This window comes from Amblyomma mixtum, chromosome 3, assembly GCF_055824585.1.
Source record: "Amblyomma mixtum isolate Tamu chromosome 3, ASM5582458v1, whole genome shotgun sequence".
Taxonomy (NCBI): Eukaryota; Metazoa; Arthropoda; class Arachnida; order Ixodida; family Ixodidae; genus Amblyomma; species Amblyomma mixtum.
Window position 1 is genome coordinate 434,687,552 of NC_143014.1, and position 18,384 is coordinate 434,705,935.

At 50.3% G+C, this 18,384-nt stretch overlaps 1 protein-coding gene across 3 annotated transcripts in view; it reads left to right on the top strand.

The window, feature by feature from the left end:
• The window catches only part of LOC149358182 (uncharacterized), a 37,672-nt gene extending 27,376 nt beyond the window's left edge, over positions 1–10,296 (top strand). Inside the window, exons 9-11 of one of the 3 annotated variants that reach the window (XM_089585098.1) lie at positions 8,000–8,155; positions 8,433–8,555; positions 10,093–10,296. In XM_089585098.1, the coding sequence (XP_089441224.1) occupies positions 8,000–8,155; positions 8,433–8,555; positions 10,093–10,162 (349 nt within the window). In that variant the 3' untranslated portion in view covers positions 10,163–10,296. Of the gene's footprint in view, positions 1–5,538; positions 5,692–7,999; positions 8,156–8,432; positions 8,556–10,092 lie in introns of those variants that run through there. The other 2 variants (XM_089585099.1, XM_089585097.1) reach the window with 2 other exon arrangements.
• The last annotated feature ends 8,088 nt before the right edge of the window (positions 10,297–18,384 follow it).

Sequence of the window (18,384 nt, forward strand, 5' to 3'; positions counted from 1 at the left end):
GCAACACAGGACAGCACAAAAGAGAACAGCTTAGAACTGACTAGTCTTAACTGGGAAAAGGCGGAAGCGAATATTCCTAAAACCACATCCGCAGGGATAGACGAAATTCCAATTAAGCTGATTAATGAACTTGGCCCAAGAAGCAAGGCCGCGCTGATAAAAGCATTGCAGGCAGTCATAACAAATCAGCAAATTCCGCACAGCTGGAGACAGAGTAAAATGAATTTGATTTATAAAGGGAAAGGAGATAAGATGAACATAAAATCCTTCCGTCCGATTACGATAACATCTGTTATGTACAGGCTGGCAATGCAGGCGGTGAAATTAAAAATGCAGTCATGGGTAGAAGGGAATAGGATACTCGGAGAACTTCAGAATGGGTTCAGAAGGGGTAGGCGGTTAGATGATAGCCTGTTCGTGCTTACCCAATGCATAGAAATAGCTAAGGCGGAAAATAGACCTCTGTTTATAGCCTTTCTAGACATAAGCGGTGCATACGATAACGTGAACAGGGAACTCCTGTGGAGCATATTGAAAGATTTAGGTATTGGTGATGAGGTAATTGATTTTCTACAGGAAATCTACCGAGATAATGAAGTTGAAATTACACGGGAAGGAAAAAAAAGTACCACAACTGTAGGGGTGCACAAAGGATTAAGGCAAGGTTGCCCTCTATCACCGCTGTTGTTCATGCTTTACGTGATAAATATGGAAAGAAGGCTAGAAGAAAGTAATCTGGGTTATAATCTATCGTACAGATTAGGCGGAAATGTAGTTGAGCAGCGACTCCCGGGTTTAATGTATGCGGACGATATTGTACTGTTAGCAGATAGCCAGGAAGATTTACAAACTTTGGTTAATTGCTGTGGAGACGAAGGAGACGCTCTAGGATTCAGTTTTAGCGCAACTAAATCAGGTGTGATGATTTTTAACGATACAACTGATCAGGTGCTTACAATACAAGGCCACGAAATACCCAAAGTGGCCGAATACAAATACCTTGGGATATGGCTAAACGAAGGGCAGATATACACGGAAAAGCATGAACAGGCTCTTAGGGCAAAAGGACGAAGAGACGCCGGGATAATGAAACATAGGGCATTATGGGGGTACAACAAATATGAAGTACTAAGAGGTATTTGGAAAGGAATAATGGTGCCGGGACTTACTTTCGGCAATGCGGTTCTGTGCTTAAGGGCAGAAGTTCAGTCGAGATTAGACGTAAATCAGAGAGCTGTTGGAAGATTAGCACTAGGTGCCCACGGCAAAACCACAAACGAGGCGGTACAAGGAGATATGGGCTGGGCATCGTTCGAGGCACGGGAAGCTAAGAGTAAAATACTATATGAAGAACGCCTGAGGAAATTGGACGATAACAGATGGGCAGCTAAGGTATTTAAATATTTATACAGAAAGAACGTTGACTCACAGTGGCGGAAAAGAACTAGAAAACTAACCAGTAAGTATGCCGGTCATGAGGACGGAGAAAGAAAGAGCATTAAACGACAGGTTAAAAACGCGGAAGTTAAAAATTGGATGAATTCAATGGAAAAGAAACATAGTGTAGAACTATATCGATTCTGGAAAAAGCAGATCAGGAAAGAATTTTTCTATGATAACTCAAGAGGCAGTGCCCTACTTTTTGAAGCTAGATCAGGTTGTCTTAGAACGCGCAGCTACAAAAAGAAATTTAACGAAGAAGATGACACATGTGCAGTGTGTGGTAGATCTGTGGAAACAATTGAACACCTCATAATCAAATGTGATGGTATCCATCCGGATGTCTATGCAGGCACAGTCACTCTTTCTGAGGCCCTAGGGTTTAAAGATAACAATGGTCATGTAAATAAATCTGCAGTGGAAGTCAGCAAAAAGCGATTGGAGGATTGGTGGCTGAAAAGCAGAGATGTGGCATAAGGTTAGAATAGTAGGAAACCGTAGGAAAAGTTGATGGAGAATCTTAATGAGAATTGCCAACACAGTAAACAAAAAAAATAATAAATAAAGAAAAGCTGAGCATGGTGGCAATTGCCACCACCCCGTTTCAAAGGGGGCGCTCCTATCCATCCATCCATCCATCCATCCATCGCACTGCGTTCCGACGCGTCGCCCGCGTGCGCCGGAAACCACTTAATTCTTACTCTTCTGTCTTGCAGTTTAGTCGCTCGTAGTACGCGCTCGGCCTCCTTGCAGACTTGGCCTTTGGCGAAGTTTCGCACCGCCTCTCTCGAGTCACTCAGCAAAGTGTAGCAGTCTGCGTCGGCGATGGCCAGGGCGATGGCCACCTCCTCCGCTTGTTCCGCTCCGGCGCTTCTCACGCTCGCTGCCATCCTCGTGGCGCCGGTCGACGCCTCTATGACGACCGCTGCGAAGGCGTTCCGTTGGTATTAGGCCGCGTCCACGTACCGCGCGGGCTCGTCGTCGGCGTGCAGGCCGATGACAGCCTTGGCCCTCGCCGCTCTTCTTCCCTTGTTATACTCGGGGTCCATGTTCTTGGGTATGGGGTCGATTCTTGTCTGGCGTCGGACCTCTTCAGGGACGGGGAGCTTCGTCTCCGCCTCGTTCGCGTGTCCTATTCCCAGGTCGTCCAGTATCTTCCTCCCGGCTTTGGTCGTGGACAGCCGCTCCAGTTGAGAGGTCCGTTGCCCGTCGGCTATTTCTTCGAGCGTGTTGTGCATCCCGAGTTGTAAGAGGCGGGTCGTGCTCGTGGACTCGAACAGGCCCAGCGCCGCCTTGTACGCTCTCCTGATGATTGCATTAATTTTGTTGCGTTCGTGTTGCAGCCATCTGTGGTAGGCTGCAACGTACGCGACGTGGCTGATGATGGATTGGACGAGCCTGATTAGGCTCTCCTCTCTCATGCCAGCCTTCCGGGAAGTGACTCTTTTGAGGAGTCGCATAGCGTTGGCCGCTTTTGCCGTGAAACGGGCGATGGTTTCGCCGTTTCTTCCATGCTTTTCGATGACCATGCCTAGGATCCTGATTTTGCTGACCTCGGGGATCACGTTGCCGGATTTGGTTACGATTTTGATTTTTTCGCATTCGCGTTGTCTGGTCTTGCATCTGCCATTGTTGGTAGGTGGGAGTATGAGGAGCTCCGATTTTCTCGGCGAACATCTCAAGCCGCTGCCTTCCAGGTGGTCTTATATCGCGTCGACGGCGGCTTGCAGAGCGCCCTCGATGTGGGCGTCGCTGCCGCCGGTCACCCACAGTGTGATATCGTCCGCGTAGATGGTGTGCCTGACGTCTTCGATGTCCGCGAGCTTCTCGGCCACTCCGATCATTACCAGGTTGAACAGCATCGGCGAAATGACCGATCCCTGCGGTGTGCCGGTGCTCCCGAGCTTCTTCTCTTGCGTTTGTAGGTCGCCTGCTCGTAGCTCGGCGGTCCTGTCCGTGAGGAAGTCCTTGATGTAGTTGTAGGATCTTTCGCCCATGTTGAGCTTAGAGACTTGGGATAGAATCGCCGAGTTTTTCACATTATCAAAGGCGCTCTTTAGGTCGAGACCCAGGATTGCCTTGTTGTCGCGGGCGCTGCCGCCATTGTCTATGATTTGGTATTTGAGCTGCAGCATCGCGTCCTGCGTACTGAGGTGCTGTCTCAAGCCGATCACCGTGGCCGGATACAGTCCTTCTCATTCCAGGTAGTCTTGCCACCTGTTGAGCAGGACGTGCTCCAGCACCTTGCCCACGCAGGACGTGAGCGAAATGGGCCGAAGGTTCTCCGTGTCCGGTGGCTTCCCCGGCTTGGGTATCAGGATAGTCTTCGCTGTCTTCCACTGCTTTGGTAACGCGGCGCTCTCCAGCACTTCTAGTATTTTGCGAGGTTCTCAATCGAGCCGCCGTCGAGGTTCTTGAGCGCCTTGTTCATGACGAGGTCCGGGCCAGCTGCCGACCGGCTGTTGAGGGCGTGCAGGGCCGCGCGGACCTCCTTAACGTCGATGTGACGATCGAGCTTCGCGTTGGGTAGGCCGCCGTACGGCGCGTGTTGTTCGGTGGGTGTAGTGGGCAGGTATTTGTCATTGATGCGCCTGGTGACTTCATCGGCGCCGTGTACCGAGACCGCCCGATGTATGAGCTTGGCGAGTCTGTCCCTTTGGTGCGACTTGATCTTGGTTTCGTGCGACTTGATCTTGGTTTCGTCGAGCAGGTGCCGCAGCAGGTTCCACGTCTTCCCGCTATGCATCTGCCCGTCTGCCGCGTTGCAGATCTCGATCCACTGTTGCGGGCGTAGAGCGCGGCAGTGCTCCTCGATCGCTCGGTTGACATCCGCCACCTTCTTTCTGAGTCTGCGGTTGAGCCGGTGGTTCTTCCAGCGACTGAGTATTGACTGCTTGGCTTCGATGAGATGCGCTAGCCGGCTGTCTACTTTATCAATCGCAGCGTCCGTTTCAATTTCTTTGGTCGCGTCGCGTACGCTCTTGGTGATTTCGGCCGTCCACGTCTCTATGTCTTCGATCTCGCCGTCAGCGTCTGTCTTCTGGCTTCTGGCGTCTCGGAAGGCATCCCAGTCTACCCATCTGTGTGTTTTGATGCTGGTGTCGGTGTGTTCCGGTATGCTGATTTCCACGATGGTGTGATCGCTGCCGAGGTCGGTTCCCGTGTAGCGGGAAAGAATCGCAGAAAACAGCGCAATACAGGGCGCCCCGTCTGCCAGTGGTGTCCCTTTGTTTGCGCTGATTTTTTTTCACATGCTCCCCCGTCTTTGCCAAATCTTTGCAGTAAATTGCCCATCAGAGGTGCTCAGAGTTCACGGTAGACGCGGGTTCGATCCCGGCCACGGCGTTCTAATTTCGATGCAGGCGAAATTCGAGAGGCCCGTGTACTGTGCGATGTCAGTGCACGTTAAAGAACCCCAGGTGGTCAAAATCTCCAGAGCCCTTCACTACGGCGTCCCTCATAGCCGGAGTCGCTTTGGGACGTTGAACACACCTTAAACCAAACCAAGTAAAAGTAAACAAATAAAGGAAATCTGTTTATGAACGTTGGTCGATCGTTTTAAGTTAAATTTGTGCTATTACAAAAAATATCACAAAAAAAATAAGGGAACGCGACACAAGGCTTTGTAACATAAGCGTTCATCGAGATAGGAAAAACGAAATGCCTTAAATGTAGCAGCTTTAGAGTACCATAGCAGAGCATTCGTCAGTAAAAGCACGGTGGATGCCATAGGCCTCTAACTGAGCAGTGTGGCTTTCTTTACTGTGTTATCAGCCGTTCTCTCTCTTTTTCTCTGTGTGCGTGTGTGTGTGTGTGTTTGTGTGTGTGTGTGTGTGTGTGTGTGTGCGTGCGTGCGTGCGTGCCTGCGTGTGTGTGTGTGTGTGTGTGTGTGTGCGCGCGCGTGCGTGTGCGCGCGTGCGTGCGTGCGTTCGTGCGTTTCTCTCTCCCAGCTACGTAGAGCAAAATCATGATGGGATATGAAAGCACCGCTGTGATGGTTGCATGCAACATGCATGGGGTATGCAAACCAAGACGCTCAGGCTGTGTGTTTGCTGATGTGCATATGTGCAAGCTGTAACATTCGCTTTTCCGTTCCAGCCCTCGGCTTGCCAAGCTATGCGGGCGAGATGAGGACTCTTGCGGACTCAGACCTCCGCGTGCCTCGCCCGGAGGCGGTCGAGGAACGGGAGCGATCTGAAAGAGGGGGTGCTTCCGACTCCGCGCCTTCCTTGCGGACCAGGATATCACCCCGTAAGATTCCAGACCTAGTAGCAGCCACTTGCGTAATCCACCCGCCCTATTTTTCTCCTGGTTGCGTTCTGGCGGAAGCGGTGCTGCCAGCAGAGATGGCAGGTGCTGTTTGCTTTAAAAAAAAACTTGAGTTGCTGCACTTGCTCCTTGCATGCAGCTGGATCTCGCAAGCTGTAGGCACATCGGTTATTGCCAGTTGTTACTTTCGATTGCGGCCCGACAGTGCACACTTAATGGAATAAGCACTGCCTTATCACTTTAGATATGTACCTCGTGGTGTGAATGATTGGGGGCATTCTTCACTACCCAAATATACAGAGTGTTCTGTAATTATCTGTCAGGGTTGTAAAATAATCTCTTGCGCAGACTACTTGCCTGTTCGTGTTCAAGCACAGACCGTAGTCTGCGAAATGATATTGTGCGTTTTTTCAGCAAATAATTTAAACATCGTAACTTGCCTGAATTGTCCTCAATCGGCGAAAAACTGCAGTCGTCTGCGCGGAGAATTTTCTAGGCGAGCGGAGCAGCAGATTTGACAGGCTGCGCCATCTGTGCTCCTGCGAGACCTGTCCCAGCTCCGAGCGCTGATATTGGTTGCCTCGTAGTCAGCCAGATGGCGAAGCGTATTAATTTGGCCATCACGCTCGCCTAGACGAAAATTATCCGCGCAGACGACTCCAGTTATTCACCGATTCCGGACAGTGCAGGCAAGTTCAATGTCAAATTATTCATAGGAAAAGGCAGACTATCATAAGCTACCCTGTGGTCTGTGCTTGAGCAAAAATAGACCAGTGGTTTGCGCACGAGATTTTTTTACAACCCGAACAGATAAGCACGAAATACCGTGTACAAGGTTCGGTTCAGTGACGGCTCTGTAGATGCCCTGCAACCATGGGGGGGGGGTGACGTTCCTCTTCCCCCCTCTGGATACAGAAGTTTTAAACGGTTTCCGCGGGTTTCGGTGAGATTTTGTTAAGGTGTAATCCTGATTTGGTTTAAGCCTAATCCGAGGATGACCTTCGTGTTATTGCTTTTGGGGATCACTTCTGCGCTAAGCTGGAGCAAGGCGTCCTGGTTGGACAGGTGGGCTCTTTAAGTTTAGCACGGAGGAGGTTAGGAGGTTGTTATCCTCTGCATATCCTTTGAGTCTATTTAGAAGTCCGTGCTCCATTAGTTTCCCTAAACTAGATGTGAGATAGATGGGACTGGGGTTTTCGTCTGTTAGCTTCCTTGCGTGGTTTAGGGATAAAAGATTATTCTGCATGTTCCCATTCTTGGGGGATTTCGCCCTCTTGCCAGTGTTTGTTCATTAGATCAGTTAGGGCCGTCAGCGACGTCGGGTTAGATTTCTCACCATCTTTTTGGTGATGCCGTTTTGAGTTCGCACATGGTGTGCCATACCTCCACCGTGCTAAAATTCGTGGTCTAATTGAGGGTTCGATCGGCTCGCCCATGTGGGTCGATGGACTGCGTGGTGTTTAGATGTCTATCTAGGCTTGAGTTCTTTGATGTGTTCTGTATTGCCTTCATGCTGCTGTATCATTTGAGCGAGTTTATAGCGTCGAGCCGTTTTAGCTTGCGTGGGGTCGAGTAAGTGTCGTAGCGGGAGACACGTGTTTTTCTTACCCAGATGCCCGTCCATGTTGTCACATACCTTTCCCCAATGCTGTATATCGAGCTCGAACGCGTAGGCTTCTATTTTCCTTTCTAGCTGTATTAGTAACCGCAATTGTAAGTGCAGGTGGGCTTCCCACATATTTTTTTTTTTTAATTTGGGGGTTGTATGTCGTGTGTTTCGAGGTTATTGCCTGTATTTCCTCTGTGGGGGCATGACTACATTTTTTTTGTTTTTTGCATTCAGCGTAGGCCCGTTTCGTGCTGTGTAATTAAAAAAATACAGCAAATATGTTTATGAACGACGGTCGTTATAAATTAAATTTGCGCTATTGCAAAAATATCACAAAATAAAAAATTCGGGAACGTGACACGAAGGTTTTTAAATAATGGTTCGTCAAATACGCAAAACAAAATGCCCTGAATGCAGCTGCTTTAGGGCCCCACAACAGAGCATCCGTCTCAGTGAAAATAGGTTGGGCACCATGATCCTCTAACTCAGCCGTGTGGTTTTCTTTACTAAGGTTTTATAGCCGTTTTCTTTTGTGTGTGAATGGATTAAATGTGCGCAAAATGATTAAATGGTAGCAGTGCGATGGTTGCATTGTGCTGCATGGCAACTGAGATGCTCTGGCTGTGTGTTCGCTAGTGTTGTTATGTGCAAGCTGTAACATTAGCTTTTTTTTTCTTTCAGCTCTCGACTCTGCAAACTGTGCGGCAGAGACGAGGACTTTTGCAGACTCAAGACTTCCACGTGCCTGGTCCGCGTGAGGCCAAGGACCGGTAACGATGTCAAAGAGAGGTGGTGCTTCCAACTCTGCACCTTCCTTGCGGACCAGGACATCACTGCGTAAGATTCTCGACCTAGTAGCAGCCACTGGCGTAATCCACCCACCCCTATTTTTCTCCCGGTAGCGTTTTCGCAGAAGCCCTGCTGCCAACAGACGTGGCAGGTGCATTTGATTAAAAGTTACCGGCTGGGGTTCAACCCAGCTGAAGAATTTACTGATCAGAAGGTCGATTAAGCATGGTCAGGCACGGTTTGCTGTGGTTTAACTTTATTGCGTGTCAATGACTTGACTTGGTTGCTGCTTGAATCTTAGCATGTTTCCTCGCTCTATCCTCAGCCAACGGGCCCTGTCGGCGTTCTTGGTCATAAGAATAATCAGATTCAATCAGCCATCAGCGATACGCAGCCGAGGCACTGGTTCCAGCGCCCGACTTCTCTGTGGCTATCAACGAACATTAAGGTATGCTTTGTGCTTTTTTATTATATCAGATGAACGGCGAGTCACGTGATTCAGTGCGTTGTTCAACGCAGTTGCGAAGGCGAGCGAACGCCGCCGGCTCCGCGCGCCGCAGCTGCGCCGAGGCGCGGCGGGTCACGTGGTATGACGTCACAGCCACACTCCCGCTCCCCCGCTGGAAGGTCATTCTTTGGAGCCACATGACCTTGAGGTTTTGCATGGCAGAAGTAGAGCTTCCGCTCTAAAAATCTGCAAGCGTTCTAGTACAGTACAGAAATTTCCGGTTTCCAATGTTCTCGCAGAGAACGACAGGAGAAGTCGCACAATTCCCGTTATTTTCTTTCCAAACTCTATGTAGTTACTTTCAGAATTATTTCGAAATTTTTTCCAGGAAAGGAAAAAAATAGTTCTCACTAATATCCGCTTGGGTAAGTGTGTTGTGAACGATGCTTTTCATGGGCATGAATTCTGTAGCGGGAAAGAATCGCAGAAAACAGCGCAATACAGGGCGCCCCGTCTACCAGTGGTGTCCCTTTGTTTGGGCTGTTTTTTTTTTCACATGCTCCCCCGTCTTTGCCAAATCTTTATAGTAAATTGCCCATCAGAGGTGCGCAGAGTTCACGGTGGTACCAAGTATTGTGGCTCCGGTCAGAACCACATAGGCTCCGAACGACGATGCTGCCAGATAGTACTCTATAAAACTGGCCCGCCTTATAGCTGAGCGAAAACAATGAACGACTGGGTCAGGACCCGGCTGTCACCGTTACGCCCCGCCGGAACCTGTCACGATGGCGCTACTACATTGACAGTCGCGGCAATTGGCAAAAACATCGAGTGCAGTGCGGCCGCCTGGTTCACTACAGTGTTTGTATACTATAAACTCTGACTTGTTATATGCGGCGTGTTCTAGAGGTTATACAAAGGTTTATATGCGGAGTGTTCTAGAGGTCTATATGCGGAATGTTCTAGAGGTCTATATGCGGAATGTTCTAGAGGTTTAAATGCTTATGCGGAATGTTCTAGAGGTTTATATTCTGAGTGTTCTAGAGGTTTATATGCGGAATGTTATAGAGGTTTATATGCTGAGTGTTCTAGAGTTTTATATGCGGAGTGTTCTAGAGGTTTATATAATGAATGTTCTAGAGGTTTATATGCGGAGTGTTCTAGAGGTTTATATAATGAATGTTCTAGAGGTTTATATGCGGAGTGTTCTAGAGGTTTATATGCTGAGTGTTCTAGAGGTTTATATGCGGAGTGTTCTAGAGGTTTATATGCTGAGTGTTCTAGAGTTTTGTATGCGGAGTGTTCTAGAGGTCTAGAGGTTTATATGCGGAGTGTTCTCCAGAGAGAACTGGTCATCCATGCCCAGCGAGCAGCCAAGCTCAGCGGTGCCCTGGAATAGGGGCGCCGACCTCTGTCGACCGTAATAACTTGTAAAATAGAGCAAATAAAGTTTTACTATCCTATCCTACCTAGAGGTGATGCAAAGTGCCCACTGATAAGAGGCACTCTCTTATAACAATGCCTCCGCGCTCCGCAGGAGCTGCCGTTGTGGTGAGCGAGCAGGAGAAGCACCCTACGAAGGCTTTGTCCACCGCAAGCAACTGTGAAATGGTGGCCAACGGGGTCGTGGACTCGGACCCCTTCTTCTTGAGACCGCTCTGACCAGCACGAACCCGCTAGACAAGCGACAGCTGCTCTGGCGGGCCAGGAGGATCTTTTCCAATAAAAGTCCCCCCCCCCCCCCCATCCCCGCACTTCCTGTCGTGTTTGTGGAGCCACGATGTCCACGTGAATTTATTTTATGCGAAGCATACTAAAATAGCCCAACCCAGCTCCTCGAGCGCGGCGGTGTCGTTACCATTGACCTTTCGTGACCTCCATGTCATACCACGTGATGCGTGACGTCACAGCAGATGAAAAACGGGGGCCCAACTCGCGCCGTCGCGCGTGGCGTCGTGACCAAGGACGACCACGTGGTGCGTGACGTCACAGTAGATGAGAAACGGGGCGTCGCGACCAAGGAGGACCACGTGATGCGTGACGTAACGACATAGGAGAAACGGGGCCCCAGCTCGCGCCGTCGCGCGAGGCGTCGCGACCAACGTGTTTCCTGCTTCTGCCGCTAGGTGCGCTGTAGTGAACACGTGATGTTGGAGCGGCGGTATACAAGGGGGTGCGCCTGCCTCTGCTAGGCGTACACGGGATAGAGATGCTCGTTGGAATGAGAAGCAAAAGTTGCGGCGTGCTAGAGACTGATGAAGAGCGTGAAGAACGTCTAGCCAAGCGGCGTGCTCGATATGCAACTCGGCGACAATATGCTTCGCATCTGACTAGGCTTAACCTCAGCTTAAGCCTCAGCCATATTTTGTCCTTCGTTATCTTGAAATTCAGAAAACATTAAACATTGTTTTACGAAATGGGCAGTAAAAACATTAGGTTCATGCATATAGCAAAGCAACAAACTTGCGCGTTGTATTCGACACCATGCACTTGGCTTCATAAATCGCCAAGAAAATGCTGTTAGTGCCCTTATCGCCTTTATGAGTCTCCTTTCATGTGCCTGTCCCTCGTTTCGATATTTCTAGGGAGAATCCTGTTACCTGCGCCATAACGAAGTGTCAGCATCGACTTTTGCCATCGTCTGCACCATTGGGCAGAGCAGACGTATCGAAAGTTTGTACCCTCTCTTGTGGTGTCCCCTCTCTTGTTAGTGTCCTTGTTGCGCCGCCGTTCATTTCATCATGTACCAACTCGCCCCTCAGGCCATTCTAAAGTTTGTACAATTCGATGTTATCGGCCACGAACAGAAACCAGGCCCGCAGGCTCACTGGCGAGTGTTGTGCTCGTACCCTGGCCTTCCGTTGTGCTTGACGTATTCATTTGCGAAGTCGGAGTTCCTAAAAGGCCAGGGTGGTGAAATTTTTCTGAGAAGTGTGCGTAGACCGCAGGCATCAGCTGCGCGTCAGTTACGTCGTCAGGGAAGTGGTTGGGGCCGAGAGAGCGGCATCTTTTCGGGTACAATATGCGGGTAGTGTCTTAAAAGTTCCGGCTAAAGGTGCGCAATGGCTGAACCACCCGAGCCGAAAAAAATCAAAACTTTCTGCCATCACTACAAACTTGTAACGGAATTTTGTTTGGTATATTGGCTTATGGGTGTTTAACGTCCCAAAGTGACTCCGGCTATGAGGGACGCTGTAGTGGAGGGCTTCGGAAATTTCGACCACCTGGGGTTCTTTAACGTGCCCTGACATCGCACAGTACACGGGCCTCTAGATTTCGCGTCGTGACAGGTGGCAGTTAACGATGGGTCGCTCTAGAAGGGCAAAGTGGATCGCATAAGGCCCACCGCAGGGAGCACCTGCCATCGCAGGGCAGTGGTGCATCGCTTAACCGCTGCACCACTGCGCCCCCAGGGATCTATGAATGTAGTTTGGTTTGGTTTTATGGGGTTTAATGTCCCAAAGCGACTAAGGCTATGAGAGACGCCGTAGTGGAGGGCTCCGGAAATTTCGACCACCCGGGGTTCTTTAACGAATGTAGAGAATGGCCTGCATATACGGGAATTAGCCCATTACGGTATCGCGCTATTACGAGAAGGCATTTGATTCAGTTGAAACATCAGCAGTCATGCAGGCATTGCGGAATCAGGATGTAGAAGAGTCATGTGAAAATACTGGAAGATATCTATAACGAATGCACTGCTACCATATTACTTCATAAAGCCAGCAACAAAATTCCAATAAGGTAGGGTGTCAGGTAGGGACACACGATCTCGCCAATGCTATTCACCGCTTGGTTACAGTAGGTTTTCCGAGGCCTGGATTGTGAACACTTGGGGATAAGAGCTAATGGAGAGAACCTAAGTAATTTTCGATTCACCGATGACATTGCCTTGCTAAGTCACTCAGGAGATGAGCTACAAAGCATGATCGGTGAGTTAGACAGGCAAAGCAGAACGGTAGGTCTTAAAATTAACATGCATAAGACGAAAGTGATGTTCAACAGTCTCGCAAGGGAACAGCTGTTCACAATTAGTAGTGAGGTGCTGGAAGTGGTAAGGGAATACGTGTACTTAAGGCAGGTTGTGGCGGCTGATCCGGATAATGAGAGGGAAATAACTAGAAGGATAATAATGGGGTGGAGCGCATATGACAGGTTCTCTCAGATCATGAATGGCAGCTTACCAATATCCCTCAAGAGAAAAATGTACAACAGCTGTATCTTACCGGTACTCACCTATGGGGCATAAACGTGGAGGCTAATGAAAAATGTTAAGGACAACACAGCGAACTACTGAAAGAAAAATGATAGGTGACGATGAGAGATCGGAAGCGGGCAGAGTGGGTGACGGAACACACGTGTGTTAATGACATCCTAGTCTAAAATCAGGAGGAAGAAATGGGCTTAGGCAGGGCACGTAATGCGAATGCAAGGAAGGAAGGAAGGAAAGAGACTTTAATGGATAATGGAGAGGTCTGCCTGGTTATAGGCCTGGCATGCTACTCCAGGTGAGGATGAAAGAGGGTTGTCACAACTATCGCCCACCAACCGGCTGCCTGGTGCAAGCCGTCGAGGTACAGGGGCCGCTTTACGCTCCCCTGTGGCCTAAAAGCGAACGTTGTGCAACATTTATTTTTTTTTGAGGTCGGTCAGCCCGTGCGTGGTGCACGTGTGTCGGTGCGTCAGTACTCCAAAGGAACTCAGGGGTTGCGGGTGTAAAACAAATATTTAATCGCATGCAGGGAAACACAAAAACAGGTAAAAACAAACAGGAGTAGCCGAAAAACTATACAAAACGCGACAAGCAAGAGAGACAGACAATACAAAGAACACACAAATCTAATTACAGAGAACAAGAAGGCGTACAGGGCATGAAAAGAAGTAATATACAAAAAGTTAAATGGGAAAAAGAATAGAAAGTCCGACGGACAATTCACATACGGGGGCTGCGGCGATGACTCTGGTTCGGGTGGTTGTGGATGCGACGATGGCTCGACGGCGGCGGGCCTTGTGCGATGGAACGCGTGCCTCGGCGCGGTAACTCGGCCCTCCACGCCCGCAAACACACCACCCAACCTCTTCAACTGCCTATTTCCTCCCGACTGTGCCAACCGCTCTCCGCAACCTGGACGGGCCGGCAGCTAGCATACCTCTTCCCTCTCCCTCATCATTGTGGCGCTTTTGTCCACGCGTTGACGACGGGGCAGAGGGGACGCATGAACCAGCTCAGCTCCCTCAGAGCGCCGCGCGGGAGAGCAGGAGGGAACGCAAAAGGTCAGTCTTCCGTGACAGGCGTCGTCGAGTCGGCTATGCCTGCATTCTCCACCTTAAAAAAAACAGCGCGCCTGTACCACCGCTCTAGAACATACCACTCCTGGAATTCCAGTGTCGGCTTCGTTCCCCGATGGCTGAGCCCCGAGAGAATGCCTGACCAGAAACATTCCACTGGTCTGTGACACAGCCCCCCACTAAAGAATATTATACCATAATATTTTGCTAGGCACAGACCAACGCCAAATCGCTATCAACAACGAGAACATGGAAAAAAGGTTTTAACCGTTCCGCGTCACAAACACACACAAAAAGCAATGAGCACTCAAAAGTGGCGTACATGTTACAACCTACAGCCATACAAGCGGCTATTCAATCATTTGACCACCGCACAGTCATGACAGTCTCTTCACACACGCAAGAGTATCTGCACTCGATCTCGCGGACGCTTGTCAGTTCACGCGCACCGCACTGCACTCACTGTCGACGTCCTCATGAAGTCCAATTCGGGCATCACATGACACGTGTCACATCGTAACAGCATACAGCTTACATTTATATTACGACACAACGTCATCACAGTGGACACAGTCAAGGGTATACAAAAGATCACTGCATGTAATCAAGACAGCGGACACACACACACACACAAAAAAAACTGACACTACGAAGATGTGACCGCAATCTAAACAACCCGCCTGGGCCAATTAGCCTACCCGACTCATGTAGTCTGCCCCGACGTTATCACTCTCTGCAAGGGCGTCTCAGTGACTGGAACATTCGCACGGGGTGCCTTTCATGTGTGGCCTCTGGGAGTAGTCCGCTGGCAGGAGCCGCAGGACATGACAAAACGTTTCGCGTCGGCCTGCAGTCCCGGCCAGAAAAATTCACTTCGAACTTTGCGCACTGTTTTTCTGGGGCCCTGATGTCCTCCCATTACACCGCTGTGAGCGTTTTCGAGCACTGATGTCCGAAATTTCTTGGGAACGACCACTTGAATGTTTTCCCCTCCAAATTTAGACGTGAATTTGCGCTGTAGAACTCCGCCTTGGAGAAAGAACTGGTAGCTATCCCCCTTTCTGCTGTGTACCATCCGATCCACTCGGTCAAAGCATGCCCGCAGCGTGGGGTCACGCTTCTGCTCTTGGCATAGGACTTCGCTGCTTACGTTTTCAGAGTTGACCGACACTCTCAGTCCTCGTAGTTTTCCATTCTCCCGGGCCTGCCCCCTCGTCAGCACGGCATTTGCCCGGTCATCATCTCTGTCTGCGGAAGCTGCTTTCCCATTTTCCCCGGTGGCGTCCACCTCCGCAGCGCTACCACTCCCTCGTGGCTCTAACCCTTTTGAGGACGGCATCTTCGCAGCCATCGCTTCTAATTTCCAACTGGGATCTGGGTCGGCGGCATGTCTGGCTCCTTCAACGTTGCCTAATACGAGGTCGTAAAGGGGATCTTCCACACACTTCGCACGGAGCCGTCCCTTGATGTATGGGGTGTCAACGTCGACCCAAGCCTCGGGAAGCATGCGAACCGAACGATCAAGGAGGTAAACGGGAGAACTGAATCCCGTGAGGTCGGCATCTTTGACCAGGCTCCTCCTCACTATCACCGTGTTGCATCCGGTGTCTCTAAGCACTCGAACCCTTTGGTTACCAACCAAACCGGTGACTACAGGAAGCTTCTCACTCATAGTTAAAGTCTTGTCAGACAGAGCGACGCTAACAACGGGAACCTTTGTCCCATCTTTTAACTCGATGTATCCATCCTCGATACATACTGATGATGATTCTTCAGCGCCGTCTTTTGGCTTCGTCGAGCTCTTCTGCCAACACTTCCAGCTAGTGTGGCCTGTTCGCCCGCACTTGAAACACTTCGGAGGTGGTCTGTTGCCCTCCATTCTGCCAACGCGGCAGTCTTCGGCTCGGTGGCCGAGGCGTGAGCAGAGGAAACATTTCTGAATTTTCAAATCCTTCGGCTTCGCAGCCGACTTGCTCTCGGCTTTCATTTCGCCCCTTTTATCAGAGCTGGCTCTAACTGACGGCTCTTTCTTTGGCGCTTCAAGTTTTGAAAAATTTTCCCATGCGTGAGCGTCCACGTACTGCTCCGCTCTTTCCACCAGTTCTTCGAGGGTAGGGTCCTTTTTCTCTTTAAGAAAGAGCTCCAGCGGTGCCGCACAGCTTGAAAGGAACTGGTCCTTCACCATCAGCTCAAACAAAGCCTTATACTCCTTCTTGGTGCTGGAAAGCTCTACCCACCGCTCGAGGAAGTTCCTCAGCCGAGTCACAAACTGGGAGCACGTTTCTCCATTCATGGGCGATGCCCCCTTAAACTTCTCTCGGAATCCTTCCTCCGTCAGCCGAAATCGCAGCATCAGAGCTTGCTTCAGCTTGTCGTAGCTCGTACAATCGGGCGCGGACATTCGGCTAAAAACGTTTAGAGCCTCGCCGCTCAAACACAGGCTCAAATAAGTGGCCCATTGATCCCGTGGCCAACCTTGGCTCTCTGCCACGCGCTCAAAACGCCTCAAATAGGCATCGAGGTCATCGCGCTGTTCATTAAAAATAGGCATAACTTTGTGCGGGTTCACTTTGTTCCCCTGCATCGTCCCTCTCTCTTCCGAGCCGGACCTGGAGTCCGTTTCAGAGGCACTTGCGGGTTCCCGCCTCAACAACAACACCTCCTTTTCCTTTTCTAGCAAAGCCATTCTTATATTGGATTCTTCTCGTTGCCTCTCCAACTCCTCATCTCTCATACGTGCCTCGCGTTCGGTTTCCTCCTTGCGCCAAGTGCGTTCTGCATTTCTCTCCTCTCGGCGCCTAGCACGCTCCTGTTCAATCCACGAGAACAGTTCTTTCCCGTCGAAGCCGAAGCTTCTTCCCTGCTCGACCAGTTTGTCAAACTCGACCTCTGCCATCGCGCTCAGGAAACAGTGGATATCTAACCACTAGCACGACCCTCTCCTTAGTCCCTTCGGAGCCTCAGCCCCGACACGCGGCTGACCGGTCCTGTCGCGCGGACGCCAATTATTGTCACAACTATCGCCCACCAACCGGCTGCCTGGTGCAAGCCGTCGAGGTACAGGGGCCGCTTTACGCTCCCCTGTGGCCTAAAAGCGAACGTTGTGCAACATTTATTTTTTTTTGAGGTCGGTCAGCCCGTGCGTGGTGCACGTGTGTCGGTGCGTCAGTACTCCAAAGGAACTCAGGGGTTGCGGGTGTAAAACAAATATTTAATCGCATGCAGGGAAACACAAAAACAGGTAAAAACAAACAGGAGTAGCCGAAAAACTATACAAAACGCGACAAGCAAGAGAGACAGACAATACAAAGAACACACAAATCTAATTACAGAGAACAAGAAGGCGTACAGGGCATGAAAAGAAGTAATATACAAAAAGTTAAATGGGAAAAAGAATAGAAAGTCCGACGGACAATTCACATACGGGGGCTGCGGCGATGACTCTGGTTCGGGTGGTTGTGGATGCGACGATGGCTCGACGGCGGCGGGCCTTGTGCGATGGAACGCGTGCCTCGGCGCGGTAACTCGGCCCTCCACGCCCGCAAACACACCACCCAACCTCTTCAACTGCCTATTTCCTCCCGACTGTGCCAACCGCTCTCCGCAACCTGGACGGGCCGGCAGCTAGCATACCTCTTCCCTCTCCCTCATCATTGTGGCGCTTTTGTCCACGCGTTGACGACGGGGCAGAGGGGACGCATGAACCAGCTCAGCTCCCTCAGAGCGCCGCGCGGGAGAGCAGGAGGGAACGCAAAAGGTCAGTCTTCCATGACAGGCGTCGTCGAGTCGGCTATGCCTGCATTCTCCACCTTAAAAAAAACAGCGCGCCTGTACCACCGCTCTAGAACATACCACTCCTGGAATTCCAGTGTCGGCTTCGTTCCCCGATGGCTGAGCCCCGAGAGAATGCCTGACCAGAAACATTCCACTGGTCTGTGACAAGGGTGAAAAAAAAAAGTGACATCAAACATACTCAACACTCACGCACTCTCACACAGATAATGATTATCAAAGTATGTCCACTAAAACCGTGTCCCTTAGATGACTATCAAAGTATGTCCACTAAACCCGTGTCCCTTAGAAAAACTAAGAAAGCTTTTGTCCCTCGCTCAGCCGAAGTTGCATCAGTCCAGGGTCCAAGGACATGCTCCAGGTGCACGGGGTCGTCCTGACGAAGTCCTAAAGCACCTAGCAGTGCCTTGCGATGAGTATTAAAGATTTGGCAGTGGCAAATCAAGTGTTCAATATCTTCGCGCACACCACATGTCGGGCACAGAGGACTACTTGACACACCAATTTTATGAAGATAGAATTTAGAAAAGGCAACGTCCAGACGAATTCGGTGCAGGCAATTACAGTCACGTCTATTTAAATTCCGGGACATGCGTAATTCACAAACGGGGTCAATGCGAAAGAGGGGAACCGAGGCTTGTGAGTTACGTCATCGTGTTGTGCTTCAGTGGTTACCCGCTCACTGTGGCCTCGCAGGCAATGATCGTGCTGACGGTGCAGCAAGATCGGCGCATGGCGACACCTCCTT